The sequence below is a fragment of the Bombus fervidus genome, chromosome 11 (genome assembly GCF_041682495.2).
Source record: "Bombus fervidus isolate BK054 chromosome 11, iyBomFerv1, whole genome shotgun sequence".
In the NCBI taxonomy this organism is placed as follows: domain Eukaryota; kingdom Metazoa; phylum Arthropoda; class Insecta; order Hymenoptera; family Apidae; genus Bombus; species Bombus fervidus.
This window is the reverse complement of record NC_091527.1, coordinates 5,951,744-5,963,901: the sequence shown is the minus strand read 5'-3', so window position 1 is coordinate 5,963,901 and position 12,158 is coordinate 5,951,744. Positions and strand designations below refer to the sequence as shown.

Genomic DNA, 12,158 nt, shown 5'->3' with positions numbered 1-12,158 from the left:
AATTCGATCGTCCGCCTCTTTGTCAATGTTCAAACGAAATTTCAAATCATAACCGTATCTGTAACTTTATCGAGTTAATCTCTTAGATCCAATCCTATAAATTTATAACATTATAAATCAAATTGTTGGTCTAAAAATTATAAAACTGCGAATATTGTCGGTGTTGTCGACTACAACGAAGCACGTGCTTAAGGTAGCGTGCGGTGGGGGATCGGCGATGCACGTGTAAACATTTACTAGCGCATGCGCAGACGCTTGCTTTTCCATAGTAAGGGTCACGTGATCGACTCGCGTATAAAATCCAGTGGTGAACCGGCCGGCGTCGCATTCGTGGATAATCCGAGGTGACACGAGTGGTTTTTTCGTTTTGATTTTTCCTAGAAACAAACAATTTTCTTAAGCCTTTTACAAAATAAGATTTCGTACAATCCAATGCTCGTGTAGCCGAATAATTCGTACGTGCATAAGAAATATATGCAGAACGAAAGTCGGTAAGAAATTTGAAGTTAGTCGACGATCGGTGGATTTGACAATCGTTTCTCTATTTTCGTTCCGAGTTCAAATCAATCGGTAGTGATTCTGATCAGCAACTCGCCTGATTGTACGATTCGTGGATACGGTAAATCGAAATAAAAACGCGATATAGTGACGTGTTTCAATCTATCAAGAATCACAAGCAGGCAAGACGACCGGCAACAAACTCTACTCGGATCTTAATTTCGCGGACCTGAATTTTCGATAACACGATCGTCACCGAGATGGCCGACAAAAGCGAATGGGACTACTCTGTTCAAAATGGTGAGTTTTTTTTCTTGGTTATCTAACGTTGTAGTAACCAGGGCAGGAATAAGCTGTTGCGACGGTACATTGCTTTCCACGTTTAAATTTACATTAGAATGCTCGTGCATTATTCACATCGACCGGTAAAATATTCAGCTTTTAGCTTATTTCCTCGGTACAGTGTCAAAATAAGGAAAATAATGAGTGGGCTGACGATATTAATGCATTTATAGGAGATCGAAAGCTGCAAAAGAAATATACATAATTGATGAAAATGCATCGAGTATACAAATTACTCGTTAAAATATTTAGGGCGAAATAAAAATCTTTATTTAGGTTTGGTCGTAAGAATATAAATAGCTGTAATCGAACAATAAATAAAATCCTCATTAACTTTAAAAATTATGTTTCATTTACTCAATTACATTTCATTTATCTCATGTGCTTTAATTTGTTTAGTTGAAAGCTCGTTTACGGCGTTCCTTTCTTTTTCTACGGTTTGTAACATCCGTTAGGAATTCCATAAATCTTGCAACAGAGAGTGAGAGTTGATGCGTGTTTATCGATTCGCTTGATCGATTCAATCCTCGAGATCTACCCCGTATTCTTTTATATTTTATACTTTTCCAATAAACGTAGCATATTAAAAATTAAACGCTTTTATCGATTACAATTGCTACGTATCGTTAAGTATTATTCTGTAATCTATAATCGCTTTTCTGACTGATGACTAAAAATATTTTGTTTTCTGTATCAACCTTGCATTCCTCACGAAGGAACGGTGTAACATAATCTCTGACTTTTTTATGTTCGAAGAAGAAAAACGCGCCTGTTACTTTGGTAAAAATAGTTTCTTAAAGACTCGGAGGGAAGAAAAATGCAGATAGAAGAAACACCGTCATACATGTTTTACAAGAATGTTTCTCTTTGTGTTTAATATTTTTAACGTTTCTTGAACTATTACAAAAATCAGTCACGCTTGTGTTTCTACGAAGAACGATGAATAATTTTATCGTTTTTCTTGTTTAATCTCGCTATTGTTCTATTACTGCTACAAACTACGATCTCCGCAGTAATTTCACAACACAGTATTATTCCATTGTGGTGATTTTGTCATTTTGTTAAATTACCTTGCTAATTAATCTTTTTTCGCTTTGTTGCTTATCTAATAAAAAAAAGATTGCGTTTCAATATAAATACTACCCGTATCAATCACGCTAATTAAAAATACTATACGCGTCTACGAAAAACTGTGCATATTCGTGAATCACAGTGATTAGATAGAATCATATCAGTGTTTTAATGTCATAGAAAGTAATAACAGTATTAAATAAAAATTAGTACACAGATATCTTTAGACGCTATTCATTTTCGACTGTGATTTCGTTCAAAGTGTATTTGATCTATCTGATACTATATAGATCGATTATATCGTTCGTAACACGTACGATAAACGCAATTTATGTTTTTCAAAGATCCCAGCAAAAACACATCGTAACATGCAGAGATTCGCATAACAATGAACAACCATGATTTCGATTTTGACTAATTTTTTAATCAATTTGTCCTATATCGCGGCTTTCTCCGTAATTTATAACTTACATAATGCTACCTCCGGTTACAATTACAAGGTAAACAGGTTAGCAATTTTGCATTGTAAATATATGCTACGTCGATGTAGATGACATCTTCTTCGCCTTAAAAAATCATCGATTAGTCGAACGATTATTTTTTTAACATCGTCGATGATGCTATTTACGCGGACTGGAGACGGAAAGTTGAAATAAGGGAAGAGAAAGTTTCTGTTCGGTCGGTGATAACAAGTTAGCTCCCATTTTGGGGCACGTTCGATTTTCACGGTGTCACGATGGCACCAGGCTCACTGACCTAAGGCCATTGTCTTCGAATGCAGGGCGTCCCAGTCGTGCCAAGGGACGGCGTTGCATTCGCCATGCTAGCACGGGACACCAACCGGCTCAGTAGGTAAACGAAAATCAATAATTTTCCTCGTTGTACTTCAGGCCGATGCACCTGTTCTCCGTTGGCGGGCGTAGGCAACTTTCTGTATCGTTCTGACCAGCCTAGAGTGTACTCGAAAGCATCGTGCATACCAATACTTCGCTACCGGCCAGAGATATATAACCATAAACCGTGTTAAAACGTGTCGTATAGTATACTAGTCGTAGACACGTAAACATAATGCGAGAATAGAGAGCACGTTGTTCGCTGGTAACGAGGCACGAACACGCACAAGTTGTACGCGAGGTTCTTGCATTTGTGTAGTCAAATACAGCGGTATGTGCATACTTGGCCACGGGTCGGGATTTTATCCGGTCAGTTATCGAGGGAGATACGAACGTAGGAGATTTTGAATTGATCTACATCTTTATATGAACTTCTCAGAGGATAAATAGTTTGTGTAATTGGGGTCGATGTAATAGGAGTACGGTAATTCCGTCACTCTCCGTTCTAGTAATACGTGTTCACGTTTAGATAAGTAGATTCAGATTAATCAAACGTTAACTAAAATTGAGTATAAATGGAGTTCGTATGAATGGTTCTGATGTACGTACTCTCTGCTTCGTTAAATGCAAGATATCGTAGAATGAAGAATGAAAGAGACAGAAATGAAGGAAATCGAGTTCTTATTGAGGACAAAATTGCATAAACATTGCAACATTGCTAAAGAACGTAAGTAAAGTAAGTTATTTCAGTTGTTCTATCAAGATGTACGATACGAAATGTATTAGAATAACAGATACGTTAAATCCGCTATACAAATTGCAGGCCCTAAAAAAGTTTTATAATCTGAAAAAAAAGTAGATCTCGTCACGGTATCGCGCAATATTTCAATTTCGCCAAACTCCATAAAATTATGGATGTGCATAGAAGAAGAAGTAGCGACGAAATTAATCGAACTTAATAATTGAGGAAAGTAAAATGAAGAAAAAACTGGAGCAAATTTTTGCGATTCCTTTTCGCATTTGATTAAAGAACGTCACGAATGAAATGTTGCATTAAGGCAACGATGTTGCTTGATGGGTTCGAATTCGACGTGATCATTTCATTAATATCATTAGTTGATAAATTAGTTGATAGAGGGTTTAGAGTCTCGGTTCGCGAAGTCAATTCTAAGAATTGGTAGGGATAGCGATGGCTAGTTAACGAAGCAAACTCTCGGCCACTTAACGTGGCACTATTGTACCATATTTAATTTGAGAGGGTCATGAGCACGAAGCACTCGAAGACAATTGTTATTACCGATGTAATTGTATCGCGAAAGATCGCATGGCACGCGTCAACCTTTATCGAGCCGATCGTACGCCAGAATATGAAACATATACACGATCGAGTACTTATATCGCTGTGTTATGTGAAATGAATAATTAAATATGAATGCCGGGCGCAACGAGGCGAGGAAGTGGTGTAACACAGCGCGACGTGATCTAAATTGGGTGAATAAACATCGTAAATAGATCGTCGAAAAAACATACCTGGGCTGGCAAATATTTACCGTGAAAAATTTCGCGCCTCTGAGAAGCCACTGGCGAGATTCACGTTCTAATTTTGCATTTAGCGCGAGTCGCGATACGTTAATGTTCATTAACACACGCTTCACTTGGAAACATTTGCCAAGGAACATAGTCGAGGAAAACAAACCTTATTTTCAAAAAGAATCGCTTTTTCCATAATTGCATACCGTGGCTCGTAAATATATTCGAATATATATACAGATATTCTATGGATATATCACGTGTATAGAACAAAACATTTTTTAATTTTGTCATTAGACTAATCAGACTCAATTACCATTATTATACCGATAGAGTTTGGAACAAATCAAAATGTACATAGAATTCATATAATATGTACGATATTATTCGCACGAGTATTTAAACAATTATCCATTATATCGATAAACTTCGATATATTTTAATAAGTATTTTCCTTTCGTTCTATCAAACAAAAAGACCATTAACGTTTCAAATCACAGATCCAATAACGATTCGATTGATATGTACTACAAATTGAAGATGGTATTTAAACACATTCCTAAGTCATTGTAAAACCATAATCCTTCGCTTCCAGTCGTTTCGTCCTAATGGTTTTTCATTAAGCAAGAGTTCAAACGATGATCAGATCGATGCGGAATAAACGAAATGGAAACTGTTTGGCCACTTAACGCGTGTTTAAATATCAATATTGAATGATCGGGACGATATCGACGCGTTTGCATACCTGGAATGGATGGAAGTACAGTCGAGAGAGGACGAGAAGCGAGAAACGTATAGTTAGACGAAAGCGCGTGTTGGGGGTCGCAGACCCAGTTTCGTTTCGCCTTACCCGGTTACCGTGCATGCCTCTCCGAAATGCCCTTAATCTGGGGCCAATTTGTCAGCGCTATCTTTGAACCGGCGCGAGTGCAATCGCAAAGTCTGGCGGATACCGTGATTTGCATAAATTCCTGGCCGGCGTGCAGATCGCCGATTAAGTCGTTTGGCTTTCCGACCGTATACCGGCGATTCGCCCAAGAAATGGCAATCGGTTCGAATATTTACTACCCTGTCGCGGGATATTCGATCATAGCCGGAAGTTACACTATGGCGACCATTGTTTAAGACCGAGACGTTATTGTCCTTCGTGGCAATTAATGAACGATGCCGATTATCTTCCACGATTATATCGATCTCATGATTTATCATCGGTGTCGATGTAATTAGTATTCTTTCGTCTTATAGTTTCCACTTTTTATGAACTTCTTGGTATGCCGTAGTTACATAAGTACACGGATCCCGTTTACTTTGAACGAAATAGAGGAAATTAAAAAATAGCAGCTTGATAGAGTTGTGTTCGCGAAGGATTCGAATATCTCGTTTGGGTTCGAGTCCGTTTCGAAGCACAATAAAATTTAGTGGATTTATTTAGTGGATAGAATTTTAGGTAATGTCTTGTCAAATGAAGTCTTGCTGCTGTCGAATCCGCTTACCTAAATGTCAACTACTATTACTCGTGCAAATAAAAAATCATAGGTAGTTGGAAGGATCTAGCGGAGTCCTGTTTTATGATACAACTACTTAAATCGATCAGTTGAAGAATCTTAAAAGTCCAAGAACAACATTTACAGATATTTTGCAAAATAGCTCTAGCTTTTGCGCGCCATCGATTATTGCCATTGGTTTTATAATATTGTTTCAATTTAAATGCGTTCACGTTGATTCAGATAAACGTTCATTTATATGTAATTATACGAGTAATCTTTTTTCTGCGTTTTAAATGTGTAAAATAACACCACATTGAACGTGTATCGTTTCTCAATTCACCGATTTATTTGTCTGTCACCAAGATTATACAAACGGAGTTCCAACGCGATAAGTATTATACGTAGAACTAGAGGATGAAGAAAAGCAGGATCGCCGGTGCGTATACATAATCAGGTACTAGACTAGACTTAAGTACGTAATACGTTCGAGTATCGCGTTTAAGTTAAGAAGCGAGATCAAAGATAGGTGTTGGAAACGGTGCAGCTCGCGGAAACGAAGGAAAAGTTTTCTACCGCGCGCTTTTAATCGCGGACACGTGTTGCGTTGTACGCCAGGTGAGAAAGAAATTTTCGATACGATCATTTTTTATCGTTCGTGACGAGCCTGAAGCGTTCGTTGATATCTATACGAGTACTGTTTTTTTTTTTTTTCTTATTTATTTATTCCTCTTTCTCTTCTTTCGTCGTTCCTCGTCACAGTCAGCGTGATATTCGGGTCAAACAGGAATTTCGTTCGACACAGAAGGATCGAGGTCGGCGTTCCCGCGTCGACGCAACTGCTTGCCCCTTTTTCATTTACACCGTGTCATAGTCCGCTGCAGGGCAGCCATTAATGATTCTCGTTAACCCGGCGCGATCGGCGCTTGCAAACTTCAGAAACACACTTATGAGAAACTACCTTGCAGTACCGCCAACTTTTCGCAATTTATTGCCTCGTTCCGCAACCTGCACATTCCAAACCGATCGTTTCGGGAAAATACTATGGACAATGTACGTAATTATCGTGGACCGACGCAAATCACGCGACAAGATTATCGTGTAATTTTCAAAGAGTCTCGATAAAATGGAGGTTTTAGCGACGTGGAATTTTTTTTTTTATCACCTGCGTCTCCTTTCGACAGGTTTAGCCCAAATTAAATAGGAAGGTGAAAAGAGATTGAACGAAACGAATCGTTGTGAAAGATTGATGATCGCGTTATAGACACCGCGTGTCGTATATTGATTTCTCAATTTTCTTTTCTGTGCTCATTGATAGATAATAGGTTTCATTGAGATAAGATATATAATTTTATAGAATAAATTTTTACAGAATAATATGTACGTATTTATGATCTCATCGAGCAACTATATTCAACCATGAATCATGATTATACACAGAGAAGTAAGCGAACCTTGATTTTAAATAGTTCTTAAATCTTCTAAATATGATCATCGACATGGTAATTAACACGATGGAGGAATGAGAATTACGTGTTTAAAACAGCTGCTTGATTAGTTGAGGTCTGTTTAGAGTCGTCGCACGAAGTCGACGCGCCGTTAAATATGGCACACAATGGAGCAGACAGGAAGATACGATGCGTCATTTTTCTCATCCGGTTTACGTAAAAGGCGTGGCATTGTTGTGCACGCTTATTCGTTAAGATGTTACACGCATAGTTTAACATGTAATCAAAGGAAGGTTAATCCTCGTGGCTGCAGGAATAATTTCAATGGCAACGTTCACCGACTTTTAACTTTCTAATTTCCGCTGTGTACGTTATACTACGGCAAGAACAAGGCTAAACTAAAAGTGTCAATATCAGTTAATAAAAAGTAATCGAATGAATGTTAGAAGCATTTTCCGTATATAAACAAAAGCACGCTGTATTATTTACTAATTCTGAGTAGTTTGGGCGTCACAGATCTTAATTCAACTCGATATCTGACTCAATTTCCGCCGCAGAGATTTCTTCGACCCTCCTCCAACGTTCTTCCACTTCTTCGATTCTTTGCACGACGATGTTGCTGTTTCTTGTCGCGATTTACGAGGTGGTCTCGGTGAGAAGGGACTAAAAATAAAGAAGGTCAAAGTGCAAGGTCTGTGGTGAAATTCGCAGAGAAACCGTAGTCAGTGATCAGGATGCGGCGCTTACGCTCGCCTTGTGTCTTCGACAAGGTTGAACGAACCTTCGAGCAGATCTCGACGACCTCGAGAAGATGTTTTTCTGCTTGAAGCGCGGCGGCCTTTGTGATCGCGATCAATGAGATTCTCAACGAGCTTGGAAGAGACTGTGAGTCGAATTGTGCATTCAGATAGCTGAAAGACGCGATGAACGCTCACACCATGATGAATTATTATTTTGAAAACTGGAAACTGCATAGTGAATGTTTTTTTTTTTTTTTTTCAAATTGAAGTGGTTACTTTTATCGGGAGTTTTACTTTTATTGCCATTTTAATATAGTTTTAGTGAAATTGTAGTATCGTTGGGAAATTGGTATCTTGAGGATTGTTCGACTATTGAAGACAGTTTACAGCATGTTTATACGGTAACGTAGCAAGTGGACGGAGTTATTAAACCAGAATTCGTAACCGGTTATATCACTTTCCACCCACGTAAACTGGTTCATGTGTATCACTATTTCTCTTACAACTGTTATCGAACAGTTTTCCATCGCGCCGTTCTCACAAGTTCACGCTACGATTTAAGATCGATCACATACACGCAATAAAATTTCTTCAAGATTTTTCCACATCGAACGACTCGATTCGCTTGTCCAATTTTTACGTACCGAATGTTCCTTTCAGTTTCTTTTATCGTATAATGCACAATGCTACTTACGTATCGATTAATTAGGTCGAAGGTATATTAATCTGGTATCATTTGATAGTACTTTCGTATGATTAGAAAAGACACTTTGATGGAGAAAAAAGATATGTGTCAACACCTTTTATAGTCATTGTATGTTGCAAACTCGCGAAACATTTTTCGAAGAATACGTTCTGCAAATGCACAGGAAATTGGAAGAAACCGGCGGTCACGGTCTATGGGGTTATAAGGGCCACTTTGTAAATTAATGGCGCGCGACAATATCGCGCGTTCCGAGCATAATCACGGTTACGTCGCGCGCCCATTATGTCATCATCACGTGCTGCTCCGCAGCTGTGAACCACGCTGAAATCTAACGTGCGATAGAGGAATGTGTACACGGAACAGTTGTGTTTTTTCTCGCTCCAGAGCAAACGAACACACGATCGTGCTCACACTTTTCGAGAATAATTAACTGCTCGCCTACTTAACGTTATATTGCAACAAGAAATAAAGAACTCGTAACTTGATATCGTGAACTTTGTTCGATGACGTTAATTCCTTAATTAGAAGTTTCCATGACTATTTAATGAAAAATAGACAAATAGATGGAAATACATGATCAATTCAACTGATTCCGTAATATTCTGATCTGATCATAATATGTGATGTTTATACAGTTTCGCCAAGTGCAATTCGCTAGCGTAAGAGTCACGCGAATCGCGTTAGGCGTTTTGAATGCGGTACATCACTAAGATCGTTTCAATATTGAACCTGTGGTTGAGGCCGTGCTAATAAAATTCTATAAGTAGGAAGAAAAACGCGTCACGTTCGATTATGACAATCCAAGATCGATATATCCATATCCAATGATGATGTTTCTTTCTTTTGAACGTAAACTCCATAGTTTGGGTGCTCTGTTCACTTACGTCGCACATGAACTTCTTTTTCAATCGTGTTTGTTACAAAATCTGCCGATAAAAGTATCGTGGTGTAATATCATATGATCTTGACCTATCCGTCACCGAACATCATCCTCGTGGCTCGTACAATCATTGGCTCGTACGTGTCGCTCGACTGCGTGCTAATTGTAGCCAAATGTTGACGATCTGCCGTCCCTAACATTGATAATGATATATCGTGCTTCGGCAAACACTTAAACGAAATTTCTTTCTTTATACTTATCGACAGTCGATTATATCTTTCTGTCTTTTTCTATCTAATTCTATCTTTTGTTATCTACCGCTGTTTTTTTCATTGTTTATATCTCGAAAGTATCGACAACTCTAAATATAGTTATAGTTGCCTATGTATCAGTAACAGAATGACAGAGCGGACGCAAGGCAGGTTCAGCGCGTTCGCAAGGCAGGTTCAGCGCGTTCGCCGGAACTCGGCGCTATCGATAAGGCAAGAGATTTTTTTAGAGGCTATTCTGTGAAGTAACAAATTCAATCGATTTTCATGATGTTATGAAAGATTTGGCGTCGAAGAAAGCGAGGAAAATTATTTAATATTATTATTGGATTGTATTATTATTTAATATTCATCTTATAAAAAATATATAATATGTAACAGCATTTGTAAATAAATAATTCCTCGTTGTAAGATTGAAGTGTAGGTTTGGAATGTGTATTCAGGCCCCGCAAAATTCTTGAACCCGGCCCCGCAAAAGGTCACGTCGTTTCTGCCGAATCATTTTATATTTGATACAAACCTCTCAGCTGAGAGGTAATCTGTAAAAAGGGGTGAAATGAAAGAATAATAATTATTTGCAAATTCCATGTATAATTCATGGTATTATATCGGTATTCTAAGTATGTGTAATCGAAGGACGGGAAATGCTTAAGAATGCAGCCTTATCACGAGCAATATCGGAATCGCGTGTCAACGTTTGAACGAGATTTATGCAACGGCACGTGACCCATGCGTCCGTGATAACGAGCGTCTTAAATCAACCGATAATTTACCCCGATTATCTGGACCAACACAGGCTGTTTTGATGCGCTCGCTATTATACAATCGAACGTTGTTATTCGCGTGCCATTATCATTAATTCGTTGTTGTTATTGTCGATCGACCTATCGAAACAAGACTCTGTTTATTGCTTTAAAAATACCACTTATTTTTACCGATAAGTGATATCCTACAAAAAGAAAGAAAAAACAGCTTCGAAAATACTAGAAACATCGATTACACTTATTTTTAACCGACATTATATGATCATTACGGTTAAAAAATATATAGTCGTCTCATCAGCGTCAGTATTTATTCAACGATAAACGTAAGCAATTGCACATCGTATTGATTGAAAGAACATAGGAAAAAAATGTGCAGACTGCTACTCTTGAAAGATTGTTGGTGGCTGGAACTTTATCTCTAACTAGTAATTAGAAAAGCTTCTGCTTTTTACAAGTATCATTAAACTCATGTTATCGATCTATATTATCACATAGGATAATATCGGCGGTGTTAATTGCACTTCTGTTATTGCGACAACCATCAAGGAGCAATTTTTAGTAGATATAGAAAGGAAAGTGTTCTTCCATTTATCATGGAAAACTTTTACGAATATATTATGCCTGTTGCACGAAGCTTCTTGAAGCGTCTCATTGCCATTAATGAGATATGATTGTCATTATTGTATTGTAAACACATATTTAGTAAAAAGTTAATATACAGCATGAATAATGGTCTGAAACTTACCATTAGTGTTATAAATTGTCCCACTGAATATCGAAGCTTGTTATGTATTTTCAATTTTGTTTCAAAATTTACCAATCTTCGCCAATATAACGATAATCGTGTCGTGCAACAGTGCTAGTAAAATTTCAGAATGGTTATTTATAAATGTTCGAATAATTTTATGAGCCACTATATGTTTCACTTCGATCGATATCCTTTTATCTGCGAATCGTCAAATTTCTATTACGACTAATAGGAAAATTTCTCTTGGATCGGTCGTGTAAATCGATAAATTATTTTAATTATTTACGATCCCGTAAGCGTAACCAATTTCGACGTCGTTAGCATCGATTTAGCTTCTTCACGAGTTGGTGTATTCTATGCATTACGTTGAGCGTAACGCAAAACTTTGTGGCAGACTGCAACCCTAAATATTCATAACGTTTGATAATCCTAATATCTCGTCGGTTGCGCTTCGGTTAGTTTCAATATCATTAAAACGTTGCTCGCAACGCATACCACGTCTACTGGATTATTTATAGAGTCAGCACGCTAAAACCTGTTATCTATGTGAAAATGATTAAGGAAGGATATAAAACTCATGGGGATTACAGATATGACGGATGACTTCCCGTGTCACGAGCTTTTTCTTACGCTCTCTAGGTTTTTGTCTTTGGATCTTGGAGGTCTGTGGAGATGTTAAGTCTGTCTCGCATATTTGCTTGACAAATGTTATTCTGACACTTTCTTGCGTGAAATGAGAGAAAAATATTCATCCAAAAAGAAGAGAACACAAAAACAACTAAACATTTTTTCCGGAAACACTTGTTTTACCACTTTTTATGCGAGATAATGAAAGCATTTATTCG

The 12,158-nt window shown here is 37.8% G+C and overlaps 1 protein-coding gene across 1 annotated transcript in view; it reads left to right on the top strand.

Annotated features, from left to right (window-relative positions):
- The first annotated feature begins 316 nt into the window (after window positions 1-316).
- Window positions 317-12,158, top strand: part of Cah1 (carbonic anhydrase 1) — a 28,308-nt gene continuing 16,466 nt past the window's right edge. The window contains exon 1 of the mRNA XM_072013179.1: window positions 317-798. Coding sequence (XP_071869280.1) covers window positions 759-798 — 40 coding nt within the window. The 5' untranslated portion in view covers window positions 317-758. The remainder of the gene's footprint in view (window positions 799-12,158) is intronic.